The sequence below is a fragment of the Stegostoma tigrinum genome, chromosome 3 (genome assembly GCF_030684315.1).
Source record: "Stegostoma tigrinum isolate sSteTig4 chromosome 3, sSteTig4.hap1, whole genome shotgun sequence".
NCBI classification, from domain to species: Eukaryota; Metazoa; Chordata; class Chondrichthyes; order Orectolobiformes; family Stegostomatidae; genus Stegostoma; species Stegostoma tigrinum.
The window spans coordinates 57,058,430-57,074,944 of NC_081356.1; the positions used below are offsets into that span (position 1 = coordinate 57,058,430).

The 16,515-nt window shown below is 39.5% G+C and overlaps 1 protein-coding gene across 4 annotated transcripts in view; it reads left to right on the forward strand.

Annotated features, from left to right (window-relative positions):
* Window positions 1-16,515, forward strand: part of fancc (FA complementation group C) — a 175,910-nt gene that overhangs the window by 68,873 nt on the left and 90,522 nt on the right. For 3 of the 4 annotated variants that reach the window (XM_048528327.2, XM_048528328.2, XM_048528329.2), the window contains exon 4: window positions 8,911-9,005. The exons of the other annotated variant lie outside the window; for it this stretch is intronic. In XM_048528327.2, coding sequence (XP_048384284.1) covers window positions 8,911-9,005 — 95 coding nt within the window. The remainder of the gene's footprint in view (window positions 1-8,910; window positions 9,006-16,515) is intronic. 4 annotated transcript variants of the gene reach the window in all.

Consider the following 16,515-nt stretch of genomic DNA (forward strand, 5'->3'; position numbering starts at 1 on the left):
TGTTCTGCCAGCATCAAACATATCTTTCTTGCTCCTTTCAACATTTTGCAGGAATCATTCCTTTTGCAGTACTGTTCAGACTGTCGCTATTCTTATCTGTCTCACTTATTGTTTGGAACTGTGAGATGACATTGCAAATTGAACTTTTTACTTTGAATTGCAACTTGATTTTTAAAAAATGTGAGAGAACATAAAGACTGATGATTGCTATTAGGCACTGGCCAGGAAAGGCAGTGCAGGTTAAATATTGCACTAAGAACATTGTAGATGATCCAGCAAGGAGATGTTGTTTTGCTCAGGGATTGGTTGGATTTTGAATTGGTCGATCAAGGGAGGACTGGTGCTGGCCAGTCAACCACAGAGTATGTTGAAGAAAAAATAAAAGCAGAGTGAACTGGCCCCTGTGTTTTTCTGCGAGAAATTTGCTTTGTAAGCTGCCTGGATAGGTTTTTGGTTTTGCTCTAGTTTTTCTCCAGGTATTGACTTGTTGAATGGTCTGAGGGGGGGAAAACAATTCCAGTCATGAGAAGTAAATAAAAATCTCCAAATGTCTATGGAAGCTGTTTGTATTTACTGGTGAGTTCATAATTCAAGCAAGATGCATACCTGTGATACTAGGATTTTATCAAGGCCTGGTATTCGTCATTGAAGTGGTTATTGAATTGGCAAATTATAATTTTTTTTATTAACGGTGTTTGGCATGACAATATGGATTTATATTTAAAGCAGAATGGGTTTAGATTAATTAGATTGCCTTGTTCAGCTGTGTTCTACAAAAATTAGATGATTAATGATATTTTGTTAATTTTTGTTAAAGTTATAAACTTGGTGCCCAAGGTCTATAATTTGTAAAATCTCATTAGGAGCAATTAAGCAATTTTGAAGGTTATTGAATATTTTAATTTCACTGTGTTATGAATCCAGTTATAATTAGACTGATTGATTTGGTTTGGCTTTACAATGGCACCTCGACATTCAAGCACAGGAGATGATGCAATAGCCCTTTCCCTGCTCCCTTCTCTCTTTCCAGGGCCCCACATCGCCCTTCCAGGTGAAACAGTGATTTGTTAGCACAACTTTTACTTTAGGATGTGAAGCTGGATGAACACAGCAGGCCAAGCAGCATCAGAGGAGCAGGAAAGCTTGACGTTTCAGGTCGGGACCCTTCTTCAGGAAATCAGATTTTTCAGCATCAGCAGTTCCTACTATCTCTTTTACTTTAGGATATTGCTTCTCCTAGTGTGGTCTCATGAAAACTACGTGATAAAGGTCTATAATATATTAACATTTGTGAAAGTAGATTTTAAAGTGGGGCAAAAATAGATGTGTGGTTTCAGTTACGCGAAGGTGGTCAAAAAGCCATTTGGAAGAGTAAATTTAATACGTAGACCCCTGAAGGGGTCAGCACAGATAGCTGGGGTGTTCGCCTCCATTGAGCGAGGCATTGACTAAAGGAGCAAGAACTACTTTATAAAAAATTGGTTAGGGAACAGACGAAATACTGTGTGCCGTTCTGATCACCACACTACTGGAAGGACATGATTGTGCTGGAGACGGTACAGAGGAGATTCATCAGGATGTTGCCTGGGATGAAAAGTATCAGTAATGAGGAGAGATTATATAGGCTGTGCTAGTTTTCGTTAGAGCAGAGGAGGCTGAGGGAGTCTCTTTTTTTTTTCGTTTCATTTGTGCGATGCAGGTGTTGCTGGCTGGCCAGCATTTCTTTCTCATCCCTAGTTGCCTTTGAGAAGGTAGTAATGAGCTGCCTTCTTGAACTGCTGCAGTCTTCCTGCTGTGGGTTGACCCACAATGCTATTGGGGAGGGAATTCCAGGATTTTGGCCCAGCAACAATGAAGGAACAGCGATTATATTTCCAAGTCAGGATGGTGATTGACTTGGAGGTGGTGGTATTCTCATATGTCTGCTGCCCTTGTCCTTCTAGATGGAAGTGGTTGTGGGTTTGGAAAGTGCTGTCTGAGGATCTTTGGTGAATTTCTGCAGTGCACCTTGTAGATTGTACACACTGCTGCAACTGAGTGTTGGTGGTGGAGGGAGTGGATGCTTGTGGGTGTAGCACCAGTCAAGCAGGCCACTTTGTCCTGGATAGTGCTAAACTGCTTGAGTGTTGTTGGGGCTGCACTCATCCAGGCAAGTGGGGAGTATTCCATCACACTCATGACTTGTGCCTTGTAGATGGCGAACAGGCTTTGAGGAGTCAGGAGGTGAGTTACCTGCCACAGTATTCCTAGCTTCTGGCCTGCTGTTGTAGCCACAGTGTTGATGTGGTGGGTCCAGTTGAGTTTCTGGTCATTGGTTACCCCCAGGATGTTGATAGTGGGGGGATTCAGTGATGATAACACCATTGAATGTCAAAGGATGGTGGTTAGATTGTCTTTTATTGGTGATGGTCATAGCCTGGCATTTGTGTGGCATGCATGTCATTTGTCACTTGTCACCCCAAGCCTGGATATTGTCCACAACTTGTTGCATGTGAACATGGACTGCTTCAGTATCTGAGGAGTCACGAATGGTGCTGAACATTGCACAATCATTAGCGAACATCCTTACTTCTAACCTTATGATGGAGGGATGGTCATTTATGAAACAGCTGAAGATGGTTTTGCCTAGGACACTACCCTGAGGAACTCCTGTAGAGATGTCCTGGAGCTGAGATGGTTGACCGCCAACAACCACAACCAACTTCTTTATGTGTCAGATATGACTCCAACCACCTGAGTGTTTGCCCCCTGATACGCATTGATTCCAGTTTTGCTAGGGCTCCTTGATGCCACACTCAGTCGAATGTAGCCTTGATATCAAGGGCTGTCACTCTCCCCTCACCTCTGGAATTCACCTATTTTGTCCATATTTGAACTAAGCCTGTAATGAGATCAGGGGTTAAGTGGCCCAGGTGGAATCCAAACCGGGTATCACTGAGTAGCTTATTTCTGATCAGGTGCTGCTTGATAGCACTGTTGATGATACCTTCCATCACTTTACCGATGATGGAGACTAGACTGGGGAGTAATTGGCCGGGTTGGATTTGTCCTGCTTTTTGTGTACAGCACATACTTGACTATGTAGAAAATTGCCCAAGTAGATACCAGTGCTGTAATTGTACTAGAACAGCTTGGCTCGGGGAGTGGCAAATTCTGGAGCACAAGTCTTTCAGTACTACTGCCAGAATGTAGTCAGGGCCTATAGCCTTTGCAGTATCCAGTGTCTCCAACCATATCTTCATGTTACATGGACTGAATTGAATTGACTGAAGATTGGCATCTGTAATGCTGGGGACCACTGGAGGAGGCAGAAATGGACCATTCACTCTGCACTTCTGACTGAAGATTGCTGCAAATGTTTCAGCCTTATCTTTTGCACTGATGTACTGGGCTCTTCCATCATAGAGGATGGGGGTATTTGTGGAGCCTCCTCCAGTGAGTTATTTAATTGTCCACCACCATTCACGACTGGATGCGGCAGGACTGCAGAGCTTAGATCTGATCCGTTGGTTGTGGGATTGCTTAGGTCTGTTATTCACTTGCTGCTTTTGCTGTGTGGCATGCAAGTAGTCCTGTTTGGTGGCGTCACTGGGTTGATACCTCATCTTTGGGTATGCCTGGTACTGCTCCTCGCATCCCCTCCTGCAATCTCCATTGAACCAGGGTGGATCCCCTGGCTTGATGGTAATAGTTGAGTGGGGGCTACGTTGGGTCATGAGGTTACAGATTGTGCCGGAGTACAGTTCTGCTGATGTTGATGGCCCACAGTGCCTCATGGATGTCCAGCCTTGAGTTGCTGGATCTGTGCGAAGTCTGTCTCATTTAGCATGGTGATAGTGCCACACAACACGATGGAGATTGTTGTCAATGTGAATGGGGTCTTTGTCTCCACAAGGACTGTGCGGTGGCTTCTCTTACCGATACTGTCACGGACAGATGCAAATGCATCTGGCAGATTAATAAGGAGGCGATAAAGTATGTTTTCCCTCTTGTTGGTTCCCTCACCACCTGCTGCAGACCCAGTCTAGCAGCAATATCCTTTAGGACCCAGCCAGCTCAATGCTGCCAAGCCACTCTTGGTGGTGGACGTTTAAATCTGCCACCCAGAGTACATTTGGTGTCCTTGCATTCCTCATTGCTTCCTTGCCATCCTCAGGGCTTCCTCTAAGTATTGTTCAACATTGAGGAATACTAATTCATCAGCTGAGGGAGAATGGCATGTGGTAATCGGCAGGAGATTTCCTTGCTCGTTTGTAATCTGCAGCCATGAGACTTCATGGGGTCTGGAGTTATGTTGAGGACTCCTAGAGCAACATCCTCCCAACTGTATACTGCTGGGCCTGACCTGCTGGTGGGACAGGACATTATCAGGGATAGTGATGGTGATGTCTGGGACATTATCTGAAAGGTATGATTCTGTGAGTATTATTGAGGTATAAATAATTATGAGAGGTATAGACTGAGTAAATCGTGAAAATCTTGCCCCATGGCAGACATGTCTAAGGCTAGAGGGCGTAAGTTTAAGGTGAGGCATAAGTTGCTTCGAGGAAATCTTGGTTGTCGGGGCGGTGGTAAAAGAATCTGTTTCACCCAGAGCGTGGTAGAAATATGGAACATATTGCCTGAGAGGATGGTGGAGGCATGTGCTCTTGTAACATATAAGAAGCATCTGAATGAACATTTAAAATGCCAGAGCATTGGCTAAGGATCAAGTGCAGGGAAATAGAACCAGTGTAGTTTGGTGTTTATTGGTCGACATAGACATAGTGGGCTAAAGGGTCTGTTTCTATGCTGTATGACTCTGACATCATTTCCACGAAGGCATATGACTGAAGTACTATCTCCAGCAGGATACTTGTGACGTTAAATGAAGAAGTTTTTACAAAGTTGAACTTTTAATACACACAGGGGAAACAAACCAGTAACCACCAGTAGGTTTCCATTCAAAATCAGGTTTCAGTTCAGGATAATCTGGATTTCAATGCAGTAAAACAGTTTCACTCCAGCAGAAGGCAGTTTATTTTTCAGAATCTCTAGGTTGTGAGAGTTTGTAGAAGGTTTCAAGTTGTCGGTACTAAATAAATGTTTAGACCATCAGAACCAGAAAGAAATTTCCAGGCCAGCAGAAGTGGAAGAGGAGCCAGGTCATGAAAACAGAAAAGAGACAGCTTAGGTAAGAAACTAAAGAGTTAAATTAAGAGTGACACCATTGGGGTTGGATTTCTATGAAGGATATAACCGGGAACAAGGGCGAATCTTTCTTTAGTGGAAATAAAATCAGGCAGAGAAACTCAATAGATAATAGGAACTACAGATTTCTGAAGAGGGGTCTAGACCCGAAACATCAGCTTTCCTGCTCCTCTGATGCTGCTTGGCCTGCTGTATTCATCCAGCTCCACACCTTCTTATATCTGAGAAACTCAATAGTTTGATGGCATCTATGGAGAGAGAGAAAAATTAACTTCCCAAGTTCAATATGACTTTTCACAGAAGCTGAACAATGGTATTTTTTAAAGCTGTAGATGGAGTGAGAGGGAAGTGAATGGAACAGCTTGTTAAGATGCCCAGAGCAGAAACCAAACAGACTCCTCATGGTGGGCAGGGAGGGATAGAAATGTAAAATGGGTATAAATGTTAGCTGTGAAAAAGAAAAAAAAATGGGTCCACTTCAGAGAATCTTGACAGTGTCGAAACAAGTCTTTTGGCCCAATTTAGCATGGCCAATCCATCTAACCTGCGCATGTTTGGACTGTGGGAGGAAACCCATGCAGACCCGGGGAGAATGTGCAAGCTCCATATGGATAGTTGCCCGAGAGTGGAATTGAACCTGGGCTCCTGGTGCTGTGAGGCAGCAGTGCTAACCACTGAGCCATCATGATGCCCCACTTGCTTACTGCCAAGTCAAGAAAATCCAAACAAGTCAAGAAGTGGTGCCGGGGTTGGGGGAAGGGGAATGTGATGTAAGAAAAATGGCGTGAAGTTGTGGAACTCAATTCAATATTGAGTCCTAGAAGCTGTAAAGTGCCAAAGCAGAAAATGAGGTCATCTTCCTCTAGCTTGCATTTTGAACTTTGGTCTAGGTAGCAGGCCCAGGAAAAATGTTAACCCTGAGAACATGGCGATTTATTGAAGAGGCAAGTAACTGGGAGGTCAGAGTCGTTCTTACAGGCAGAATGGAAGTGGTCTGCAAAGCAGTCACACAGACACACTGTATTTGGTCTCGTCAGTGTTAGAGAGAATGCGTGTCTATTACATCCTCCATTTTTCTTAAATTGTCTTCTTTCTCTCTGTCTTCACCTTGCTTTTCCAAACTCTTGTCTTGTTTGTGTCTTGTTTACTTTGATCTCAGTAGAGATGATCTTTTCACATCTTAACTTAACACCCATTCTAATATATCAAGGTGAATAGCTGGCTGAATACAGCAGGCCAAGCAGCATCAGAGGAGGAGGAAAGCTGATGTTTCTGATCTAGACCCTTCTTCAGAAAACCCCCTTACACCCATTCTACATTTATTCCTCTTCCTCTACTATTAACAACCCCTTTGTCTTTTGCTTCCTTTGGATGTCCTCCTCTGTCAAAAGTATATAATAAAAAGAAACATTTTCAAGTCCTTTCAGCTCTGAAGATGGTCATTCTGGACTTGAAACATTTTTTCTCTTTCTACTGGTGCTGCCAGATCTGCTGGGTTTCTCCAGCATCCTTTGTGTTTGTTTCATATCCTTTCTTAGGTAGGAAGATGAAAACTGCATGCAGCACTCAGGTATGGTATCACCTAAGGCTGTGGATAGTTGTTGTAGATCCCTGCTTTAATTCTCTACCTTGTTTTCATTGTGATCTGTCTAGCCTGTACCCGTTCCAATGTTTGATTGAAGCACAATGCCAGTTCAAAGAACTGCAAATCATTACATGTGTTGGGGGGTGGACAAGGTCAGAAATCACATGACACCAGGTTATAGTCTAATAGGTTTATTTGAAAACACAAGCTTTCAGAGCCTCACTTCTCTTTCAGGTGTTATTGAGAGAGGTACTATCAGAATTTATAAATAAAAGATCAAAGGGTCACACCACTGAGCTAGTAGGAACTGCCAATGCTAGAGTCTGAGATAACAAGGTGTAGAGCCTGCTGTGTTCATCCAGCTCTACACCTTGTTAACACCACTGATGAGGATGCATTAGACAAACCTAAGATCTGTTAAATTTTTAATCAGTTGGAAGGTTTTAATTGATTGACTATGTATATATAAATTACCGAATTCCTGAGAGAACTAAAGATTTTATCAGTGTAAAGAAGAGGTGACATTTTAATCAGACGATGCATGTTAGATGTGAGGCCTGGTTTAAATCTGTTTGTGTTTTGTTTTGGAGTCAGTTTGGTTTTATTTCTAAAATCAGAATTTGTGAAACGCTACTGACTGTCTATAAAGTGTGTGCATTTTGGACCAAATAGAATGCCTATGAAATATATGTTACAGCCTTCCAGGCTCAACATTGTGTTCAATAATTTTAAATTGTAATTTCTGTCAGCATTCAATTCCTTTCTGCTTAGTACTCTTATTTTATTGATTTTCCCCTTTTCTATCACTTTTAGAGGATAGCTGTTCATAATTCTGCCATTCAAACTTCCTTCATATAGATATTTTGTTTTCTTACTTGGCCCATTAGCACTACCTTACCTGTCCCATTTCACACTTTGTCCTTGAACCATGAACTCTATTGTTACTCAATCTTTCTTGTCTTCTGCCGTCCAATCTCCAGATCATTGCTCCTTAAAATTTTTAAAGTCTCCATCTTTTCCCAGTTCTGTTCAGAGGTCAGTTACCAAAATATTAATTATATTCCTTTCTTACAGTTGGTGCCAGACCTGCTGAGTATTTCTAGTGTTTTCTGTTTTTATTTCAGGGTTCCAGTGTTTGTAGTGATTTGCTTTTGAATAGGAATTTAGATTTATTTGTCAAACCTATTCAGCTCGATTTGAAACATACTACATTCATCTAGTTGAGTAACATCTGTTGACTTCTGTCATGAGGGCTTCTTAGTTAAAAAGTTGCATTTCAGTTTTAGCTCACCTCCGTTGATTTTGGACTCAATGGATCTAATGCTGTCTACTCAAAATTCTCTTACTGTAAAAAAGATCAAATAACTAGGTGCTAGAAATCCAAAACAAAATCAGAAATTGTTGGAGAAACTGAGCAGGTCTGGCAGCATCTGTGAAGAGAAAGCAGAGTCAATATTTTGTGATAACACTTGTGAAGCTGGATGAACACAGCGGGCCAAGCAACATCAGAGGAGTGGGAAAGCTTGACATTTCAGGTCGGGACCCTTCTTCAGAAAATTTTGTGACCTTTCTTCAGAACCTTTTGAGTTTCTCAGCTTCTCTACAGATGCTGCCAGACCTGCTGAGTTTCTCTCACAATTTCTGTTTGTGTTTCTCTTGCTGTAGCCTGGATTGGAATAGCCCATACTTGTGATCTATTGAAAGTAACTCGAGTAGCCATTTCCATGTGAATAGATAAAGTAGCTGCTTAAGAATCTGTTCATTTGTCAGATTTTAATGATGTGAATGTTATACTAAGTCGTACATCTGTTAATAATATATATAATTTTCAGGTAATTACTATGAAGATTTTAGTTTAGCCAGTATTTAGTTAATCTGAGTTGAAATGTAAATAATAAACCTATAATCTAGTTGATTTCACTGCAAAAAATATACAACTGTGCTAGACAAGCAGAATTTCTGCTCATTGTTTATGTCAAAATATTCTAGTTCAAATTGTTCAAATGAACCCTGACTCAAATGGACTTCTGACATACCATAAAAATCTAGTTCTAAGATATGTTTTGCTGTAGTTATTTACAAAGTTCAGTCCACTATATTAGTACCGAGAATGTTATTACTATTTTTTAATACAGAGGACAGCCAACAGAACCTGTTACAGTGTCTGTGGTCCTTATACAGTACAGAACCTGAGAATGCTGTTGAACTGAAGGCCAATGAGTGGATACGGGTGAGATTATCTGTTTCTTTGAGTTTGTCAGGATTGTGCTGGGATATATGTTTAAAACTTACCCAGTAATTTCTGCAGGGATTCAGTTGCTCTTGCACTATAACTTCACAATGACCATTTACATGGTTTCTGCTGAAAATAATACTGATTAACAGGCTGATGTTTGTTTTGAATTAAACAGAACATTTTAGTTCATACGGTAATTTCATATTATTTTGTATTATATTATTATTTTAAATTATACATTTGATGTTATTTTTAAAAAAACTTTGTAATTGACAACACTGCATTTTGAACCTATTGGACAGAGTTTTGTAAATACCGGTGAATAAATCCAGCTATTCATTACAATTACCCTGGCTGACAGACTTTCTATGAAGATTAGCTTTGGAACTTAGTATGATGAGAAAGCCATTTCAGCACAACTTTCCCATCGGGGATCTAGGACTTGTATGAACACAGCATGCAACAATATCTACTTAGCCAATTGAATTAGTTACTGAACTTATTTCTGGTTACTGAAATCTGAATCTGGAAATTAAAATTAGAATAATTAATTCAATGTCACCTTGTGAATGGAAAGTGAAATGAAGAAAGGGAAAGAAGCATGTGATCGAGAGCATTAGCTAAAATAGACAGGAAAAGAAAGTTCAAAGGAAATTTTATTCTTTTCCCGTATCTCCAATGATAACTAAATTCAGAAGAAACGTGACTCTGTACATTTAAAGTAGAATTTTAATATCAGAAACATTATTTGGAAGTAATTAAGACTTATCACAACATTAAAAATTAATTGCACAAACACTAACCTTCTGATACATTAGGTGTCGAACCATCATGCACATGACACAGCTTCATGCTGTTCATATGTTTAAATGCTGAGTTTTTCAGCAACATGCCATACAACATAGCTTCTGCAGGAATAAGGAAACCTGGACAACAATGTCCTGATTCTGAGTTTAACTGAAATGTCTCTGCATGGGATTGTGGAAGTTATTGTATGATTTACATTTCGTAAAAAAAGGTATGTGTTAATAGCCTCCATAATTTTTACTGTAAAATTTTGACCAATATTAGGTATGCAGTGAAATTGCTCAAAAGCCTCTTTGTTCACCATTAACCTAAAATTTATAATGTAACAGATGCAAATCGATGGAGTGGCATGGTGGGTCAGTGGTTAGCACTGCTGCCTCACAACACTAGGGAGCCGGGTTCGATTCCACCCTCGGGCGACTGACTGTGTGGAGTTTGCACATTCTTCCTGTATCTGTGTGGGTTTCCTCCAGGTGCTCTCCCACAGTCCAAAGATGTGCAGGCGAGGTGGATTGGTCGCACTAAATTGTCCATAGTGTTCAGGGATGAGTAGCTTAGAAGGGTTAGAGGTGGATGCGTCTGGGTGGAATGCGCTGAGGTTTGGTGTGGACTTGTTGGGCCGAAGGGCCTGTTTCCACACTGTAGAGAGCGTATGATTCAAACTTACAACATTCATAGGTTGGTGAGATTATGTAAATCTAATGTGCACATTTGTAACCATAACAAGTATGTAACATCTAATTATAGAATGGAATTTGGATTCTGTAGGCCATACTTCAACTTCAAATAAAATTGAGGAAGGAGATTTTTAGTTTAAAAAATAGTGACCTGAGACTTGTGGAGAAGCATCAAACATTCTGATATTCATAAAGGCAGCTGTTCATTCTCCTGGTCACTTGCTAACCTTAGTAGTAATGGCATTGTTAGCCTGAATTTATAGTGAAAAAATTTGTCATTTATCAACCTGAATGACCTGCTAACTTATAAGTTAAAAATCAGATGTTTAAAATCTACATGGAATAATTTCCTTTAAAGTATTGATGATCTCGTGTGTGGCCTTCATTGTAGTTAATGTATTGTATTGGTAGTACCTCAATTCTGAATTTTTGCACAATTTTGGGTTGTTTCCTGACAAAATTGCCTTATGTTCTTGACTGTACTTGTCATTATTTATCTTTCTGTTTGTTTCTTTGTATGTTTCTTAATTGATGTTGTAAGTATGAAAGAATAGCCTGTGTTTTACTAATCGTGCCACTTGAAGTTAATTTAAAAAAAATCTTCCACGTAGATTTTCTTTAAATTTTATGAAATTAAAATGCAACATTTAAAAACATTTGTAATTTATAAAGTAGTAAAATAAAAAATCCAATTAAGCACAATATCCCTTTGATGACTTCTTGTAATCGCCTTAGTTAAAATAATACTAAACTTTTTAAATGACGACAGTTTTATTTATTCACCATGCTGTCAATGAATTTGTGGAAGGAATCTATAATATGCTGTTGCATCAAAAATTTGGGTTTTATTTCAGCTTTTAGATTCCAAACAGCGAATGTTTTTCCTTCTCAATGTCTGTTTCTGCTGGGTCACAGGTTTCCCATATCTAAATACACTGTTTTGAAAAATAAGCTCTTGAGGATGCAGAGAAATGCTCTAGCTGATCACTTATGTGGCAACTATTGCAGTGCATAACATGATTATGAAGTATGTAATGTTCTCGGGTTGTTAGGTGAATTTGATGCTGAACTATTAGCCACAACATACAGACCAGACCATGAAGAGATAGTTAATACAGTAATTACACTGTGGATTGGAAACTACTACTGGTAAATATTAGTGTTCTGATTCTCTTTAATCACCAGCTTCTCATCAGTGGGTGGTCATATGTCGACATAAATTTCAAAGTAATCTGACTAATCTGTTTCTCATGTAACAGTGGATATAATTCAGGGCGGATGTGAATGCTATCATTTGATACTTTATTACTTCTCTTACTTTAGAGTTGAACAAACATATGATAGTTTGAGGTTGCAAATGAATGACAGAGATTGTGAAACCTTTTTGTATGCTATATTACTTCCTTCTGTTAACAATTATTTACTTTCATTCAAATGTATTTATGAATAATGCTCTTCTCAGCTCACAAGTTTTGGATCTGGCTATGGCTATAAACCCAATTAGATATTGATAGAAAATTCCTTCTTACTTGTGTGACAAGCTTACACAATTTCATTTGAATTTGTGGTGCTTTATGTAATAATTTCTAAAGTTTAGTGTGCTACATATCTAGGTCATTAATTTGTTCTATGTTGCTTGCAACAATACGGACTGATAAAATGTCAGTGCACAAACTGCACATAATTTGAATCCCTATATGTTCCCTGTTGTGCAAAATTTGACATTTAAAAACTTGTCTAAAATGTAATACTTACACTCAATTTGATGTAATGAGACTGTGAAAAATAACTGACTGACATCTGTATAAATAACTGAAAAATGTGTCTGACACAGGGAAGTACGAGTGATTTTGTCACATATGCTGATTTGGCTTAAATATTTTATTCGCAAGGAGACTGCTAACTTTATTAAAAGGTGATGTGAAATATTGAGCTAATTCATTATCTTATCAAGGTTTTAGTCTCCTTTATATCTACATTAATGTATTTACTGACATCTTTGAAAAAATGAAACAACAAGGTGTCACTGCAAACACAGTTAAAGTTCATCTACTGACCTTTTTTTTTGAAAAACAAAAAACTAAGACGTCATTAAACAAACTTACAAATCAATTTGCTAGTTGTATTTTCTGCTGACTCTAATGCGTTCCCAATGGCTTGGTGAGTAGTTTAAAGCTCAAACACCTTCAATTGCAGGCACCAGGCTCTTTTGTGATTCATTTCTCCTTATCAATCTTCTGTTGTTCCAAGCAAAATACTGTTGGTCTGATAAGATCTGGGGATGGAATAAGCTTTCATCCCTCGGTTAATCTGCACCCGATCACCATTGCCTTTAGTAGTTTCAACAGGGCAGTCTCAATCAATGATGGGAATCAAAGTTTTCTGATCCGATCTGGAGTCAGGAAGGGATGCCGTCTCTCTGCTGCTTTGTTTGTGCGTTGTATAGAACCTTTTGCTGTATATCAGGAAAGATGTGAGTATGAGCAGGTTGACTATTCCAGGCAGCAGAGGCCTGCAGGTCAAAGTCTCCCTGTTCATGGATGACATTGCTGTTTCTGCTCAAATCTACAACCAGTGTACAGACTCATGAACATCTGCGACCAGTTCAAGCTGGCTTCAGGAGCCAAGGTAAATTGAGATAAAAGCAAGGCCATGTTCTTTGGTAATTGGCCAACTAGTCCTTTATTCCCTTCACCATCAGGACAGATTACTTGATGGTGCTAGGAATATTGTTCTGAGAGGTTGGTATATAAGCCAAAACCTGGAGTGAGTGTATTGCCAAGGTGAGGCAGAAGCTGGGCTAATGGGAGCGCCACTTCCTTTCCATTGCATGTAAAAACCTGGTCATCAGGTGTGAAGTACTCGGTGTTGCTGTGTCATTTCAAATAGTTGCCCCATTCCGTATCGCCTGTCCATTGTGGAATAGAATAACTTGCAAAGAAAATCATCTTTGACCATAAGTCCATCAGGAAGTGGTCAGTACATAATATCCTTGGGACCCTGTGGCAAAAGTGGAGGATCGATCCTGTTGGGAGATCCCCTGAGCGCACTGTCAAAGTCGTCTGGCGGAATGTCTCCTCACGAGAACTTTCCAACAAGCACCAAGAAGTAGTTTACCTGGTGAGGAGAACACTGCCCATCAAATCTTTCATGCATGCCTAACCTCTGTGTGTCACCACATGCTGCCCTGAAAGTGGTTGCACTGGTGGAAAGACTGTCACAAATCTTCTGGAACGTGCCTTTCGCCCAAGAAGGTCTGCAGAGAGATGCAATTTTGTTTTTGTTGAGGTTTTTCCAGAACAGCCCTGTGATGCAGGAGTTTGTATTCTTTCTGCCAAAGTCAACAAAGGTCTTTTTAGCTGTCAGACTATCTCATTGCCTCAAAATGAGTATAAACAATTTCCTGCAAAAGTAGAAAATGCCTTTGTTTTTGCAACTGCAGAGAAGCTGTGAACAATGTCAAAATTCTAATGTCTTGTTTGTTTTTTTCTCTGCAAAGTTTTTACAGAACTGATTTAGAACTTTATAGATAATTTTAATGAATAAAGCATGCTTTTTTGAAAATGACGTTTCTTGCAAATAGACTTCACGCAATATAGGGAGAGAAAATAAAAAGAAAAAGATGGAGAATTAAATTGAGATAAATATCTGGAGATAAAATGGTTTTGACTCATTCCATGAGGCTAGACAGTGAAGTATTCGCCATGAAAACAGAAATAGCTAGAGAAGCTCCGCAGGTCTGGCAGCATCTGTGGAGAGAAAGCAGAGTCAACATCGACCCTTCTTCAGAAATATCTGCCATTGTAGATATGGTGATTATTATATTTTCCCAAAGTAATGTTTACATTAGTTTTAATTTGCTAGAATGCATAGAAATACTGTACAATACTTAATCCAATCGGAAACCTGATGGCATGCTTCTGCTGCAAAAGGAAAACGAACATCTGTGTAAAGTATATATCGCCAGGGTACACTCTCTAGTTCCAGACGTAGCCTACTTCGGTCAAACTCGGTAAGCGCGCACTTGTAGTGCAGCAATTGAAGACTTGTTCACCATGCTGAAGGTTGAACTTTGAATCTCCTTTACAAATGATTACAGTTTAACAACAGTGCTTTTCCTTGAAGCTTTACTGTTCCTTGGCCTACTTCTGCTACTGTCTACAGTTTTGTTAGTTTAACCCTGCCATTACCACTTCAGTAATTCAGTTACATTTTAATTTTTTTTGTATCATTTGGAATCATAGCAATAATGACACATTTGGAGAAAAAAATTGGACATTTAAAATTTACGTAGCTGATAAAGTGAAGATCTGTATGCTGTTGTTTGTGAGCATTTCCAGAAAAAATGTAAGTTACAAATCAAACAAAAGCAAATCTGACATACTACATGTCATAGAACAAAGAAAAGAGTGGCAGACCCACTTTAGGAAGTGACCTCATGTTTGTAAATGAGCTCTGCGCATTCATTTTTTAAGATGCAGAAAGATGGCAGGATATGGCACCACATAAAAACAAGTTGTTACTCGACTACAAGACATTTTGTGGTAGAGGGCTATAAATTTTAAACTTGTGTGTTTTTATTCGTCATGTATGGTGAAGGTTTAGTGAACAAGCACAACATAATTAAATAAGGATTGTGGTACAGCTCTTCCATCATATTGTCTGGACACTTTTAAAAATGATTGCGTATTTTGTAAATACATGTAATGATTTAGTCAGATAGCCTAAGGTTTTGTCTGTTTTGGTTTGTCAGTTTCTGTGTTAGCTTATGTTTCCTGTGGGATCAAAATATTTAAAAATATTTGTTATTGCCCACTTGAGTCAACTTTTGTAGGCTTCTTAATTTCTTTCCTTTGTATCTGGTCTTAATTCTTCATAAATTCTTGCGCACTATTTTTTCTCTCTATTTCAGTTCTTTGCCTTCTCTGCCCTGTTCTTGCCCTGTTGGAAATAGAGCAGTGATTCACTTACACAGCTGTTTGTTAAACTTCTGGGTCTCTGTTCTTCAGCTCTCTATCAGCCTTCCTGATTCTATCCTATTTGACACCTTGCAATTACAGTGATTGGAGGAGTAATGTTTGTGAATGGTTTTGCACATTTGCTATTAAATGCTTTCGGAACTCTGGTTCAGGCTGTGATCACTTAAGGATTTCTGTTATGTAGCCGTCACACTTGCATGAAGGCCTTGATTTTCCCCAATTTCTATGTAAAACTTCCAGGGTTAGAAGAATAAGCATAATCTGAAAATAGCACAACTTCCTGAAGAAATAGCGTGCAATGTAAAAACAATGGAATGTGGGGCTGGGTATTCAATGCAGAAAAAGGGAGAGGACAGCATTTATTCTCAACAAACAAGGTACAAGTGCCATGCGGCTTACAGATGTGTAGTGACCCACAACTACTTTCAGCTTACCTTCCAAATGATCAGCTTTATCCCACCTAGCTTTGTGCTAATCCATACCCTGCTCTGCCAATCACCTGCCCGCCTCACCACTTTAGTCCCAGTGGCAGCTTCCCTTGGACAGTTGACCTAAAAACCTACATAAACCGTAGAAGATGTCCAAGGCCATCCCAAGACCCACATATAGACAGACTAAATCAGAGTAACATGGTGTTAAAAGCAGTAATTAAAGTTTTCTAGTAACCAACTAAATATCAGTGCAGAGATTAATGAATTAATGGACATACTTGATGGAATAACCAAAATTTTGATATGAGTGATTGATAATTGCTTGCCTTGGGCAGATGAAGCATGTGCATTTGGTTGTGCCGACTGGTTGGACCTATCAGTGTGTTGGGAAGCTGGTTTCCAATCTTCTGACTTCTGAGATTAATTTCAGTGCACAGCATGCTTGTATGTGGTGATCGGGAGATGTGGATTAATATACTCCAGTTGTTTTAGTATATATAACTCCCTTTCAAGTTTCACGGTACATTGACAGGTTTTCTGGCAGTGGTGGGAAGGTGTCCCGTCCCCTCCTGCCTGATATAAAAAATTGTCCCCACCCAACCCTTACCAA